The 16,570-nt window shown below is 36.9% G+C and overlaps 1 protein-coding gene across 2 annotated transcripts in view; it reads right to left on the reverse strand.

Annotated features, from left to right (window-relative positions):
- DDX50 (DExD-box helicase 50) overlaps positions 1 to 13,725 on the reverse strand; it is a 33,127-nt gene extending 19,402 nt beyond the window's left edge. Inside the window, exons 1-8 of one of the 2 annotated variants that reach the window (XM_045842376.1) lie at positions 13,539 to 13,677; positions 9,538 to 9,648; positions 8,887 to 9,183; positions 6,522 to 6,597; positions 5,988 to 6,166; positions 3,916 to 4,033; positions 3,616 to 3,801; positions 2,990 to 3,135 (exon numbers count right to left, since the gene is read on the reverse strand). In XM_045842376.1, coding sequence (XP_045698332.1) covers positions 2,990 to 3,135; positions 3,616 to 3,801; positions 3,916 to 4,033; positions 5,988 to 6,166; positions 6,522 to 6,597; positions 8,887 to 9,075 — 894 coding nt within the window. In that variant the 5' untranslated portion in view covers positions 9,076 to 9,183; positions 9,538 to 9,648; positions 13,539 to 13,677. Of the gene's footprint in view, positions 1 to 2,989; positions 3,136 to 3,615; positions 3,802 to 3,915; positions 4,034 to 5,987; positions 6,167 to 6,521; positions 6,598 to 8,886; positions 9,184 to 9,537; positions 9,649 to 13,538 lie in introns of both variants that reach the window. The other variant, XM_045842375.1, reaches the window with a different exon arrangement.
- Between the last annotated feature and the right edge of the window lie 2,845 nt (positions 13,726 to 16,570).

Genomic DNA, 16,570 nt, shown 5'->3' on the forward strand with positions numbered 1-16,570 from the left:
GAGAGAAACCAACTACTGACACATGCAACATCATGGATGAATCTCAAAACATATACTGGGTGAATGAAGCCATGAAAAAAGAATATACATTGTGATTGCATTTACATGAAGTTCTAAAACAGGCGAAACTAATCTATGGTAGAAAAAAATCAGAACAATGATTGCCTAAGTATGAGGGATTCAAGGGGCAGAAGCACGAGGGGACTTTCTGCGTGATAATAATATTCTTTTTTTTTTTTAAAGATTTTATTTATTTATTTTTAGAGAGGGAAGGGAGGGAGAGAGAGAGAGAGATCAATGTGCGGTTGCTGGGGGTTATGGCCTGCAACCCAGACATGTACCCTGGCTGGGAGTCGAACCTGGGACACTTTGGTTCCCAGCCCGCGCTCAATCCACTGAGCTATTCCAGCCAGGGCTTTGATGATAATATTCTATATTTGACAGGGGGTTGGGTTACACACATGTATGAACTACTCAAAACTAAGTGTACATTTAAAAATTTGCATTTTTTGTATGTAAATCTTATCTTTAACAACTTTAATATTATATGAACAAACCTCAAAAGCATCATGCTAAGTGACAGAAGCCTAAACACAAAAAAGTCACATATTATATGATTACATTTCTATGAGGTATCCAATTGGGTAAATCCACAGAGACAAAAAGCTGACTGGTACTTGCTAGAGAAGGAGAAAGCAACTACAAAATGGTTCCAGGTTTCCTTTTAGTATGAAGTGTTTTGGGAATAGAAGATGGTGGTACAACATTGTTAATATACTAAATGATATTGTAAATGTACACTTTACAAATTTAAATTTAGTTATTAGAATTTTACCTCAACAAAAATTAGTAAATATTGAGCTCTAAAGACAGGCATGTTAAAATACTTATGGGGCAGTATACTGATTCCTGCAATTTGAAATGCATCAAGAAATAAAATGGATATAGGGATGAGCAGATATATGATAAAGCAAACATAGTAAAATGTTAATGACAGATTCCAGCTGTAGGGTAGAATCTATATGGGTGTTCACTGTGAAATTCAACTTTTTGTTGTTTGAAAATGCTCATGCTAAAAAACTTAAACTGTCTGTACATTTTAAATCTGTGCATTTTAACACATATCTCAAAATTGTCTTAAAAATGTAACAAATTATTGAACATCTGGAAAACAGAGAAAAGCACACAAAAGAAAACTAAGAATCATTTTTACTATCTACAACTAAGTCTTGCTTCCCCCACTCTCAAAGAAAACAACAAAAAAACCTTGTATCTGATCAAGCCTAACCATTAATAATCTAACCATTAACTTGCAGGAAAATGAAGGCAGAAGAGCATATTAAAGAACACCACCAAGTTGCAAATCAGTAAAATTGATACTGTGGGAAACTTGTAAGACAATTGACCAATTCTTTTCAACAAAGTATTGCTGGACAGAAAAAGTGACAGAAAAATCTACAGATTATAAAGATTTAAGGCATATAAACCAGTATAATGTAAGGATCTTATCTGGATCCAGATTCAAACGAACTACTTAAAAAAAAAAAAAGACAAGTAGGGTAATGTGGACATTGGACATTTAATGATATTAAGGAAAAATTGTTTTCTTCTACTGTGATAATAACTTTGTGGTTTGCTGTTTGTTTTTTTAAAGAGTCCTTATCCTTTTAAAAAATATACTAAATTACCTGAAGATGATATGGTAAGCAGATTGCTTTATTTATTTATTTATTTTCAAGATTTTAATTTATTTTTTGAGAGAGGGGAAGGGAGGGAGAAACGGGGGAGAGAAGCATGGACTGGCTGTCTCTCACACATCCCCAAATGGGGACCTGGCCCGCAACCCAGGCACATGCCCTGACTGGCAGCAGCCTTTCTGTTTGTAGGCTGGTGCTCAATCCACTGAGCCACACCAGCCAGGGCAGTAGATTGCTTTAAATGTAGGGATGAAGAAAGACAGTATGGCTGTATAAAAAAGATCATTCTTAAAGCCTGGTGATAGGTATATCAAATCCCTTATACTATTCAATTTTTGTATATGTTTGAAAACGTCCTTAATAAAATTTTTCACTGATACATTTTACTTTCTTATTATAAAACTTTCAGCCGTTACAAAATATACAAAGCTTCATCTGGCCATCCTATTAATAAAAAGTTCTCTTTCCTAAAATCATTATTAAGTTGATATTTATCCTTCCAACCTATCTTTGTACATTTAAATAAATAACTGAAGAATCTAGCATTTTTGCTTTTTTAAATAGTGCAATTCTGTACATATCATTTTATAACTTGGTTTATACTGCTCAAATGCATTCTTTTTAACCCCTACACTGTATTTATAGATTATACTATTGTTCGTTTAGCCTATTTTTATCTATATCCACAAATATGTACCTCTATTAAATGGGAAAGTTATATATATGGTACATACTTATCATAAACCATGCAAATATTACTTATTTTAAAAACATATCATTGATTTAAATTTTCATGGAGTCAAAATTATCAACCTTTTTCTTTACAATACATTCTTTTGACTTTCCATTTGTAAAAGCCTTTCCTTTCCAGAAATCAAATAACAATTCACTTACATGTGCTTTAAATAATTTTGTTTAATTTTCAAAAATCTCTCAAAAAATTTTTTGAAATAGAATATGAGATGAGGATGTAACTTTTTTCATTTAAGCTTTAACAAATTATCCCAGCACTATTCTTTTTGATACAAAGCACCTCCTGTGTCTCATTCTACATACTTTATAATTCTGTCTTGGCTGCTTATTTCTTTCCTGGACTTTGCCTATTCATACCTTTTCTCCCTATTTATTCTGTTCTGCTCTTCAGTCTTGTCCTATAGAATTACATAAGTATCGCACTGACTAAGGGCAAAAAAGATTTGGACCGAGGTGGTACCCAAAACTTAAGTTTAGCTTCAACAAATTTCAAAATACCAACTGAATGTTAAAATCTGTCATGCTGGAAAGCTACTTACTTCCACAGTAGTTGCAGCCTTTTGAGTCATTTTTCCAACAAGGTCAACCTGTTCATATCTGGATTTCATGTATTTTTTTGCAACTTTGTATACCCACTGTGGGCAAGTTGCAGAAAAAAGTAAAGTTTGAGGATTGTCTTCAGAATCTTAAACAAAAAGAATTCAAATGCTTTTTTAATATCTCATGATATAGTCAGCTCTTAAAAATCCCCCTATACTTCAAGAAAATAGTGAAAATTTCAAACATGAATTTTGAACACAAACTTCACAATTATTAAAACTTTCAACTTTCAAAACTGGGGAAAACTATAAAGACAGAACCCAGAAGGAAGGTGAGAATTTAAGAAGGAACAATGGGCAAAGAAAATGAAATGAAACTTTCAATAAAATGAATTAGTAAATCTAACTACTGACTATAAAAAAGAATGGAAGAAAGCAAAGAAAACTGAAAAAATAGTTACTTAAAGTATGCTATTGTATTTTCTCGTTCATGAAAAGAACAGATACCAAATAACTTCAGTTCCGTTAGAACACTGGGGACAATGCGGTAAAAACTGCAAAGTAAAAATTTTTTAAGTTTTTAGATAAGAGAATTGCTAACATGCTTATTTTGAATTAGGATATACCAGTTTTGTAGGACTCATGGATGATATCTTCAACTTGGTCAGCAAAACCTAAATCTAACATTTGATCCACTTCATCAAGCACAACATGGCGCAGTTTGGAAAGATCTAATCGGCCGCTCTGCAGATGGTCTTTGATACGACCAGGGGTCCCAACCAGGATGTCAATACCATTTCGAATGTGATTAACTGTGAGAGGAGAGAAATATCAGCAATATATAAATCAATATACATTTTTCTATTATTTCTTTAGATTTTTAAAGTAGTAAATAGATCTTTGTGCTATTATACATATTTACTCACTTTGGCTTTGATATGATGTTCCACCATAAAAACATGCTACGCTGAGTTTCCTAGTTATATCTTTGAAGTCTTTGGCTACTTGATTTGCCAGTTCCCTTGTAGGAGCCAAAACAAGTACCTGAGCAAGAGGTTTAAAAAACAAAAAGATACTTTTCTAAAGATGTCTAAATTTAAATTGAGAAGACTTTTTTTAAGGTACATTTAAAACTAGTAATCTCAACATGAATGTCCTGGTACTTAGGAACAGCACAAAAAACAAGAACAGCAGCTTATATTTATTTTATCTTCCATTACTTCCTTCAGGTCTCTCTTCAAAACACTTTTCTCAACGAGCTTCCTAACCCTCTTTTCATATCCTCATGCCCCAGTTTCTCCTTAGCATTTATACCATATGATATTTATATTTTACATATTTCCTTACTGTCTCTCACTCACTAAAATGTAAGCTCCACAAACACAAGGATTTGTGAATATTGTATGCCTTGTTCTTCAAACAGTACCTGCCATAGAACAGATACTCAAAAAACATTTGCTGAATGAATGAATGCTCACCATGTGCCAGGCACTAATGCTTTACATGAATTACCTAATTTGACCCTCACAAAAACCCTGTGGGGTGGATTATTCCAACTTTACAAATGAGGAATCTGAGTCTTAGAGAAGTTAAGAATCTTGCCCAAGACCAAACAGCTAGAAGTGGTAGAGCTGGAATTTCCAGTAATGACCTTTCGGCATAAAAGTTTCTAAGGTAGTGCTCGGACTGTGTCCTATTTCTACTACCTGCAATGTTTCCTAATTTCACCTAAGAAGCAGAATTCTCTGAAAAAGATTTGCCCTGTTGGCCAACCTGCTCCAAGACCATTATGACTTAATTACATTCACATGTCATATTTTCATACTGTAATACCATTTAATAGTCTCAAAGAACAAATTACTTTTAGTCACATATCTTTTCAAATTATGATGCTGATTTTTCTTCTTCACATTTAAAAAAAGATTTTATTTATTTTTAGAGAGGGGGGAAGGAAAGGAGAAAGAGAGGAAGGGAAACATGATACACAAGACATACATCGACTAGATGCCTCTCACTCAGCCCCAACCAGGGACCTTGCCAGCAACCCAGGCATGTGCCCCGACTGGGAATCTAACTGGTGACCTTCCAGTTTGCAGGCAGGCGCTCAACCCACTGAGCCACACCAGCCAGGGCTCTTCTTAACTTTTATGAATCTTAAAATAAACATGGATTCTAAAAAGGTCTACCTTTAAGCTAAAATTTCACTAGATCCTCTCTGTTCTTTACTCCTTATACATTAGGACAGATCTCCAGTACCCCAATAACATAGGGATCAACTATATCATTTCTATAATCTCTTCTTAAAGTCAACCAATGAAAAAAATATTGATAATTTGCTAAATGACCAAAAAAACCTCTTTAGCAAATTCATTATTTAAAAGTAAAGGATATGACTAAAAAAGGGAAGAGAAAGGTCACTAAATATACTAACTATAAATTAAATACTCCTAAAATTAGATATGCTAGCTTTACAATAATTATACAGTTATCAAAGATATCTAAGGGTCCATAAACATTACATTCATATGCAATAACGACTTCATTTTAGCTTTACTTGAGATTTTATTTTTAAAGATTTTATTTATTTTTTAGAGAGAGGGGAAGAGAGAGAGAAAGAGGACAGAAACACTGATGTGAGAGAGAAACATGAAAAGGTTGGCTGCACCTTGCACATGCCCCATCTGACTGGGGGCCAAACCCACAACCCCAGGCATGTGACCCGACAGGAATGGAACTGGCAACCTTTTGTCTTGAAGACTTCTCCAACCAACTGAGCCACACTGGTCAGGGTGAGATTTCTTTTGTTAAAAAAAAAAAAAAAAAAAAAAAAAGAAAGAAAGAAAAAGAAAAATCAACAAATTTTTGCTTTAGGACCCAAATTTTTACTTTATGCCATGGGGCTAACTTTTCTATTTGGGGATACTTGAACTTAAAACCAGTATACTCTTTCTTTCCCTTTTCATTAATGTTTAAACCTTTTACTCCCTATAATGGTTACCTTTGGTGAGCGGCTTTTTTTAATTGTCTCTTGATTTCTTTGGAGTCTTTCAATCAAGGGAATGGCAAAAGAGAATGTCTTTCCTGTTCCTGTCCGTGCTTGAGCAATTAAATCCTTTCCTTCATATACAGGACCAAAGGTCTTAACTTGAATAGGAAAGAGATATGTTACCCCTCGACCTGTAAAATGAGATTTCATTGAAATATTTACTTAAGACTAGAATTCGGAAAAAATATATTTCTTTGAAAATGATAATACTGATTCCTCAATGTCTGCCTAAAGATATACCACCTAGTGACATTTACAGTTATTCCTACTCCAAAGAGGAATTATCTTTTTTTAAAAATCTAAACTTTTGACAAATACATAAGATTCTTTAGATTTAAAAACAGACCAGGATACCAGAAAGAATGATGTAGAAATAACTGCAATTAAAAGAAGAGCTACTTATGCTTTCTATATTCTCCTTTTGGCTAGAAAATCTAGTTTTTAGATTTAGATTTTCCACTGCATATCCACTAACATTCATAGTACCTTTCAGAAGCTTTATAGTCTCTTCAGAAATAGGGAAATTGGAGAAGGCTCCTTCCTTCTGTTCACGTGTTAGGGTCTGTCAAAATGAAATCAAAGTTCTAATATAGTTCATGTTTGACTAAGTATTAAGAATCTTTTCCTCATTTACTATTTTCAGTTTTACTGAATAAGCTAACAAATCAACTTTAGCTTAATACTTGCAAAAACTTTATAAATTAATTTATAAGGTAAACTAGTGAGAAATTCTTTCAATTTCAAAAGTATCCCTTTAAATATTGTAGCAAGCTTACTTAATACATTTAAAAATAATTCACACATAAAACTCCCTTTAGAAATACACCTATTATGTAAATCAAAATATAGTTCCATTTAACTAAGATATTATAAAAGAACTATTTAATCATCTAAATCACATCCAGATACAAACAATGTTAATTACGAGGATTAACACCAGCCAATAAAACAGTCCTAAAAGAAATCACACAATGAGGAATGTAAACTGCTTCCCAAAATAAAAGTTAAAAAGTTGTTCTATTTTTTAAAAAGTTGTTCTATAACTCTAAAAAGCATTTTTTTAGGTCACAAATACAAAGAAAAGTTCCCATAAGCTTGGAATGTCTTTAATATACGTACAGATTAGCATGACACTATCATTTAACAGTTATTACAAATTTTGTGTTCCACTCAGTGTGTATATAGAACAAAGACAATATAGCTACCCACAAACTTTATTATTGGTGTGTTTAAAGAAAGTAGTTCCAGAGCCACACACAATAGCAATTTTCAAATAGGGAATCAAATAAAAGATCTTAATAGCAAAATCAAATTGTAAGCCATTAAACAAACCTCAATGCTGTCAACTTTTTAAGACCAAAAGAAAAAAATATTACAAAAGTAATACATTTTCACAGCAGAAATTTTGGAAACCATATATAAACAGAAAGAAGAAAAAATACCTATAATCCAGCCAGCTGAAGCCACATTCGAAACACTCTCTCAATCCTCACTCTATGCACACAGAAATTTTTAAAGTAAAAATAAGAAATACTGTATATACTGTTCTATAATCTGCTTTTTTCATTTAGTAAGAGACACTGAATGCCTTCCTAACATTCTCCTATGATCTTTAGGATAGATGTATGCTATTGCATAGTTATAGTGTATTTTATTAAGCCAACTGCCTACTACCAGACACTTAGGATGTTTTAATTTTTGGCTATTATCAACAATGTCACTGTGATAAGAGAACTTATTCATACACTTCTGCACACCTCATTTTTATCTCCTTAGGAAGAGAGATTTCTAGAAGTAAAATTCCTAAATCCTAACATGATCTAAATAAAATTATAAACAGGTAAGTTTATTATAATACAGAGCATTGTATCAGGCAAAATCCCAAAAGAGCAAGAGCAACCTGTACAGTCCTCTACCAGCAATACAGATTTGTAGGGCCTTATTTAGATCAACTCGATAACGTAAGTGCTTCCTAACCAATAGCAAATCATAAATATAAAAACACCATACTGTAAGGCAAGGACTCAACATCTTTTCCCAAAGCTCCCCAAAGATACACATTAAATTAAGCTCGAATATATTTAAACTAGCAGCAACCATCAGATTTTAAAAATATAAAGAATTATTAACTACCAAGAATTATTAAGAATATCAAAGTTGTTTCTTTCTGAGGACGTAAATAATTTACTGAAAATTTGTAATACCTAGAAAAATCTATGAACTCAGCAGAAACAAACCAAACTCTGTGCAAGAAAATATCTACTCTAACAGGTACTAGGCAAAAGCGACAGAGAGTCTATACTAAACATGTTTTCTACACTTCCTCCAAAATACCCAGGGGAACAGATTTCTTCAGATCACTTTTCTTTCATTTCTATTTTTAAAATGCACCTTTAAGATTGAGTTACAAAGACAAAGATCATTTAAAGTTTCTATTGTTATAAAAGCAGAAAAAACAAAAGGCAAAATATACAAAGTCAAGTGGGCTTATGTACCTTGTTTCAGGAAGTCAGAAGTGAATTCATGAGTACTGGTAGAATCCGAAAAACCATGAGAAATGCAAGCAGGTGACCATCAATAAGCAATTCAGAAAAAGTTTAAGAACCCGAATGTGTAGGAAAGGTTTTAATCTGATCATCCCCCACCTCCACCCCAAAGAAAAGACAATACCTTAAAAGAAACAAGGGACAAAAGGAAAAAAACTCAGGTTTCGGCTGCAGAGACTCCAGGGTCCAAATAAGAATACTGGATACTAAGGAAATATTGTAAAATCAATTCTAATTAGTTTAAACAATCAAATTAACCTGTATTTCAAGGAAAATGCCAAATGCAAAACAATAAGTATCCATACCTCCTCTAGTTTATTATCACTTGATTTATGAGAAGAACTATCTAAGGGAGATACTCGCTTTGACTTTTTTTCGTATTCATCAATATCTCCATTTGGTAGATCTTTTCTTCTTGACTTATGAGATTTAGAAACTTCATTTGAAAGTCTATTATATCCTTCTTCAGTGTCTCCATTTAGCTTCTCTTTCATTTTAGCTTTTTTGGACTTTGGAGCATCCAGGTCATCTGAAACACCATTTTCTCTTGTTTCTGATTTCTCATCTGAGTCATAATGGTGCCTTGACTTCCTTCTATCACTCTGTGAAAAAACAAAGAAGCAGTGACAAGGGAGTCACAGCCCTCCTCTAAGAGTAGAGCATGACTCCCCAAACAGCAAAGCTCAATCTACAGTTATCTTAAAAAGTAACCTGATAGAACTCGAAGCTGGTTTCTAATGCCAAGCTTTAGCCTCGTGTATTGCCTTCTCTCATCTCTTACATTGTCAAGATTCGGCTTCTAGCCCCTGTCTAATCCCTTCATTAGATTTAAAGGAAATTAAAATTGCCCCTTTTCAGGAAAAGAATGAGAACCCAAGATTTATAAATTAAAAAAACAAACAAAAACTTCAAATATCTCCAAGAGAAAAAAATATTAATACTTATTGAGTACCTACCCAGCATTGTGTAATGTGTTTCGGCTTATCTTGTTTAAATCTTCATAACAACCCTATAAGGGAAGTACAGGTCCATAATCCCTTATCCGAAATTCCGATATCCATAAAGCTCTGAAAACCGAAAGTTTTTTTGTAACTTATTTGGAGACAAAACCTTACCTGACCTGAACTCATTTGGTGGCAAAATTTGACTTGAACTAATATGAGGTTATCCGTAGTCCTTATTTATTACACTTAGTATAAATATTCATGTTTAATACTAAGATGTTTGATTAAAGGTTGGGGGCCCCAAAACCCTACTGGGGTGTTAACCTTCTAAAAAGTCCCCAGAATTCTGAATTCCAAAACACACCTAGCCCCAGGGATTTTGGATAAGGGATAGCGAACCTGTATTACCTTTGCCATTCTACAGATGAGAAAACAGAAGTTCTTAGAGGTAACTTGCCCAAAGACCCACATGTTAAGTTCCCTGCAAGTGAAAGTGCTAGAAATGAAGGCCCATTTGACTTGAAAGCCCATGCTCTTTTTACAACATGCTTCCCCTCTGAACATTGATAAAACAGGTTAATAAAAGAATAAGCCAAATAAAATTATGTAATTCAAATTAACTGTTATAGTCTCATGGAACAACAAGTGTATTAGAAATCCTGGAAAGTTTTTAGAAGTTTTACAAATTTGGTTAACTTTTCTTTTTTACAAGACTATTCTGCAAATTTAGTTTTAAAACACCAGACTAGTGGCCAATACTTTAATATCTGCAGACAGCAAGAAACAATCTAAAAATTTAGCACTTCAGAATTACTTGGTCAAATGTGCAAAAATTAGGTAGTACTGATTAGTGTTGGTAAAAGCTATTACCACCAAAAATTTCACCATGATTTACACAGTTTTTACAGAATATTTTCACACACAATTCTCATACATACAACAGGAGTTTCAGTGAAAACTGAGTAACATGTGAAAACACTTTGTAAATGGTAGAGCTTTAAATTAACCTAAGTTATACATTTATATATTACAGCATTTGATCTTTAGTTAACTAGCCCACATCTTCCCAAATCAATAGCTTCTACAGAAATACAAGGTTATTTATAGAGCCAGCCTTGGAGTTTGAGTTGTTCCTGGGCCATGTGCTTCAGGGAAATGAACCAAGGTAAAGTTAGACCTCTAGGTCCGAGCCCACCACTATGACAAGGTGATGAAATATGTTGTTCCACATCTGATCCACACTGCTTGACATGCTCCACTTCCTTGGCTTCCATGACACTCTATTCCCTCCTTATCCTCTTACCTCTACCTTCAGTGGTTCCTCTTCCTCCTTTTTCTGTGGATGTTCTTTAAGTCTCTTCTCTACGCACACTTTCATAGCTTCAACATATACTGCCAGGCTACCTTCCTCACTTGCACTCAAATTCTGGGAACCTAAGGCCCAGCTCCATAGCTCAACATACCCAAAGCCAGAATTATCTTCACCTTATTTTTATGAGTACTCCAATCTGTTTCTAAATCATATAGCCCCAGAGAGCAGAAACTTATCACCTTCCCACCTTACCACCAAGGTAAAGCTGCCATTCCAGCCAAGCAGTTTAATTGTACTAAAATATACACAACATAAAATTTACCATTTTAACCATTTTAAACCATACAATTTTGCAGCAAGTACTTCTGGAGAATGTACAATCTGAAAGCCATCAGTTTACAAGATTATAGTGAAATGTAACAATGGTCAAATACATGGTCATTTCCCTCAGGAATCTTTGGGAAATATTTAGGAAAGATATACACAGGAAAAATGAGCTAACTTTACAAGAAAGTGCATAATAAAGGTCCATTAAATGGCAAAAAGAGCACTGGAACAGGACTTCAAAGGGAAATGGGATTGCGTGTACATATTAAAGTGGTTACCACATACACTAAACCATAACAGATGGACAGGATTTTAATGCAAAAAGAGAAACAAGTATTTCAGGAGGAGACAAAATTAAAATAACTGCTAGATGATTCTACTTACATGAAGTATCTAGAGTAATCAAATTCACAGAGACAGAAAGCAGAATGGTGGTTGCCAGGGGCTGAGGAGAGGAGGCATAGGGGAGTTGGTGTCTAATGGGCACAGAGTTTTAGTTTGGGAAGATGAAAAAATCCTGGAGATAAATGGCATCGAGGGCTGTTGAACAATATGAATGTACTTAATGCTACAAAACTGTACAGTTTGTTTTATTATTATTACTTTTAATACTTATCTGAGGATATGTGTATTGATTTGAGGAAAAAACTGGGGGGAAAGGGGGAGAGAGAAAGAAACATGGATAGGCTGCCTCAAGTACATGCCCCCACCGGGATCAAACATCAACCTAGATATGTACCCACTGGGGATGGAACTGCAAGCAAACCTTTGGTGTACTGGGTGATGCTCCAACCAACGGAACCACCCAGTCAGGGCAAATCTGCAGTTAAAAATGGTCAATATAGTAAATGTTATGTTGTGTATATTTTAGTACCAAAACAAAAACAAAAACAAAAAATACCAACTGGCCTGTTGAGGTAGCTTACTTGCTTAGAGCATGGTCCTGGTAAGACAAGGTTGCAGGCTGGTCCCAGATCATGCCATATACAAGAATGAACAAATGAATATATAAATTAGTGTAATAACAAACTGATGTTTCTCTTTTTCTTGCAAATCAATAAATAAAGATATGTTAAAAGATAAAAAAAAATTGTCCTGGCTGGTACGGCTCAGTGGATTGAGTGCTGGCCTGTGAACCAAAGGGTCACTGGTTTGATTCCCAGTCAGGGCACATGCCTGGGTTGCCAGCTAGGTCCCCAGTTGGGGGCATGTGAGAGACAACCACACATTGATGTTTCTCTCCCTCTCTTTCTCCCTCCCTTCCCCTCTGTCTAAAAATAAATAAATAAAATATTTTTTTAAAAAAGGGTTTTATTTATTTTTAGACATAAGAGAAGGGAGTTGGTTTTATGTTTATTTATTTTTAGACAGAGGGGAAGGGAGGGAGAAAGAGAGGGAGAGAAACATCAATGTGTGGTTGCCTCTTGAGCAACCTGCACTCAGGACCTGGCCCGTAACCCAGGAAAGTGCCCTGACTGGGAATCGAACTGGCGACTCTGGTTTGCAGGCCAGCGCTCAATCCACTGAGCCACACCGGCCAGGGCAAATGAAATCTTTTCAAAAAAATAAAAAATAAATTAAAAAAAAACTGCTTGGCTGGATTGGCAAGTTTACCTTGTGACAAGGTTCTGCTCTCTGGGCCTATACAGAATATTTTTATTCTTTTGTCAAATGTCAGTCCTTAAATACCGCTTCCTTACCCTCCTCAGCTTTTTTTCTCCAGGTCTCATTCTTTGGAGGGGCTGGATGAAGGGGGAAGACTCTACAACTCTACAGGTTAGTTGAGAGCAGGGACTTAAATTCCTTGATGCACAAAGTCTGGCACAAATTAGGCTCAATAAATACTTGTGAACTGAATGGAAATACTAACAGTAAAGTCTATTAATTACAACCCACACGATCTCCATCACAACCAAATCCTGGCAGTGTTGCCTGTGATACTCTAGCTTAAGCCTCCAAAGACTAGTTACCGAGGTTTGTAAACCTAAGGCCGCTCTCCCCAAGATTCTCGCACACAGGTCAGGGTGATAAAGAAGTAGCACACATTTAAAGCAATCAGTTTTCTTAAATGTTTTCTAAGACGGCCAACAAGAACCAAGTAACAGGCCTCGCTGCTTAACAAAAAAGAACAAATTACGTGTCGATGGGAGCTTGACTCTGCCCATCTCGCAGGCACCGACGGATAAAGGGCTGAGGAACCAAAGCCCAATGCCGCCCTTCTCCAGGTGGAGGGAGGAACGGCCCGGGAACTAGGGCTGCGCGAAGGGAGGACCTCGGATGCTAAGGCTCGGTGGTGACAGGCTATAAGAGACAACTCCCCTCCCCGCCCTAGCCGGCGCAGTCCAAAAGGAGGCGCGGCCCATCCTCAGCGCACCTTTTGCCTCTCCTTTTGGCTCTCGGTCTCCTCCAAGGGTGCCTCCAGCTCCATAATGTCCCCCCAGAGAAGTTTCCCAGGCATCATTGGTAGTCGCCGCCTCCCTCAGGGCACAGTGGCCACAACCACCTAAGGCTAGCGGCGGCGTGAAAAGAGGTAGGGGCAGGGCGGCCGCCCGGTCAAAGCCATGCGTCACTTCCGGGACACGCACCGCCAGACGGGGGCGGGGAGGAAGTAATCCCGGATACTCTAGGTTTAAATTCTTTCCTGCAGTCACAATCTCCAACCAATGAGTGTAAGAAAGCTCGATTGGCCTACCCTTGTTCTAAAGTGATTGGTTTCTAACAGTAAAAACCTGGCCAATCTCCATAAAGGACACGAGAGCTGATTAGCATAAAATGGTTGTGGGGATGGGGGTTCCTCTCTTTACCTCCCACCCCCACCCCAATATTTCTCCTCGGCGCCGCGGAGACGCTTCAGGGCTTCCCAGCATGCAGTGCGGGGACTAGAAAGCTCCTCTACGGCAGCGAATGAGGCCCCCTGTGTGCCGCGGACTGGAGTGGGAACAGCCTACTGCAGGACCAATGGCTTGCCGCCCACCGTTCGCCCCCGGAAGCAGAAGGCCTCCGCCCCGCCTATTGAGGGTGAAGCGTTAACGTCCAACGACTTCGCGCGAGGCCGGCAGTTTTGCGTTGGTCGCAAGTGGGTAGGTAACTCTGAAGTCAAAGCCAAGACCCGACAAGGGTCCCTTCAAGTCTTAGTTGGTCATGAAGTTGGTCCTTGGTTCATTTTAGGTCCTTCCCACTTTCCCCATTTGAAATTGAGGAAATTAAACCCCTAGAAAGGGATTTACTCATCTGAAATAACACAATCAGTTAGCGGCAGTCAAGACTAGAGAGCTCATCTCCTGAATCCGAAATCAGTGCCTTTCCTGCCACACCTACCTGAAGGCTTTGAGTTTCTTACCAAAGGATTTCAGGGAAGATTGCTCTCATGCGACATAGAATAAGTAGGAAAAACCTGGAGAAACTTGGAGAAAAAACAAGCCTAAATGTCTTCAACACATTATGTATTTGCAGTGATTAAAAGGATTTTATTTTACTGATGAGGACTAACTGTCCCTGAAATACATACAATCTTATACAAAACTGGAAAACTTGACAATACAAGGGCTAATTCGTTAGCATCTACCTTTTCTTACATCACCTATGCTAACTGCTTGACTTTCTTTTCAGAGCCATTTCTTTGATCTTTTCTTAAATCTCTTCAATCCAGCCGCTCTTGAATGGAGGACAAGAAACCAAATTGAGATGTAGGTGCAGGGGCACTTCACAGACCACTTGCCAATGTCCAGCCTTGTAGCATGAGCACCAAACCTTTGTCTCAGCAAAACTACGAATTGCTCCATGTCATGGAATTTAAGGGTTGGTCCTGAGTAGCTGAAACCACAAAAGTTAAATCTAATTGCCACGGGCCATCTGCACAATTATGAATGGGCCTAAAGTCAAGGGTTCCCACCTTATGGATTCAATGCTGTGAACCAAACGAGTGTTCAGCTAATGATCACGGAAAAATGCCTCTCTCCCTATCAGGGCTGTCCAACCTTTTGGCGTCTCTGGGCCACACTGGAAGAAGAGTTGTCTTGGGCCACACATTAAAGGCATTTCAGCATGTAATCACAAAAAAATCTCACTGTTCTAAGTTAATTTACGATTTTGTGTTGGGCTGCATTCACAGCCATCTTGGGCTGCATGTGGCCTGTGGGAGACAGGTTGGACACCCCTGTGGATCTAGACTATGAGAATAGCTATGCATTTCTAAATCTGTGCTTTTTTCTAAGTCCTTTTGTCCCACTCCCTCACACCCACCCCAAATTCTCATGGTGAAGTATGAGAATTTGTATGGTGAAGTTCATGGCCCTGCAACAGGGAATGTGCAAAGGAACACAGAGTGGATGTGGTTAAGGATGTCATGCATACAAAATTGGGATACGAGGAACAGATGTTAATATGTTGTGGTTGAAGAGCAAATACAGATGAAGTAAACTTTTCAGCTCTTCAAGACTATTTTTGGCATTCATTTTTATGTAAGAGGTCATACAGCAGGTCTATAAAAAGAAAAGGACTAGACTTCTATTCTATGCAAGAGACTTATATTATGTTTTTCAGAACAACCTTCTGTGATTTAGGACACTCTACAAACCCTGCCTTTCTAAACCCCAAATTCATTGAATCAAACCTCTGGCTGCTATTTATATCAGGTGGAAAGGGCAAATGTGTGCAAATTAAACCACGTCATAAGTAATTTGACCAAGATGTGGCTTAGCTGAAAAAAAAAAAAAAAAAAGTATACTACTACCTGTGCGTTCTCAATGGATATCAACTAGAAAGCTTGAGACTGGGGATGGGGAATGGAGAATTATTTTTTCATGTTTGTTTCCTCTATAAATCTCTAGAGATTTGTATCTGATGAAAGTTGGGGAGGTGTAGCATGAAGAGGTAGCATAATTAACATCCACAAGTAATTTAAAATACAGAATTACTAGAACATCTTTCTTTTCCAAATATCTTACCAGTCACTGATATTTCTTTCTCAAAATTTAAGAGTTGGGAACTGACTGGTATGGCTCAGTACGTTGAGCACTGTCCTGCAGACTAAAAGGTCATGGGTTTGATTCCCGGTCAAGGCTCATGCCTGGGCGGTAGGTCAGGTTGTCAGCTGGGGGCAGGCAAGAGGCAACTGATCCCTGTTTCTCCCGCACACTGAAGTTTCTCTCCCTGTCTTACTCCCTCCCTTCCCCTTTTTCTAAAACTAAAATCTTTTTTAAAAATGTAAGAGTTGGGGAGCCTCATCTGTTGCTCTGTTCCAAGGTTCTATAAAGATTTCCCTTGCTTTTGGCTTCAACGCATTAAACTTTATGACCTTAAGATAGAACAAGATTACTATAAATTTGTCTCTCTCTCGTCATTCTCAAACCTACAAGGCTAGACTTTTACTCCGTATTTAGAAAACAGAAGGTAAAAAAAAGCCAT

Source organism: Phyllostomus hastatus, unplaced genomic scaffold (assembly GCF_019186645.2).
Source record: "Phyllostomus hastatus isolate PE091 unplaced genomic scaffold, TTU_PhHast_1.1 phas_contig_38, whole genome shotgun sequence".
NCBI classification, from domain to species: Eukaryota; Metazoa; Chordata; class Mammalia; order Chiroptera; family Phyllostomidae; genus Phyllostomus; species Phyllostomus hastatus.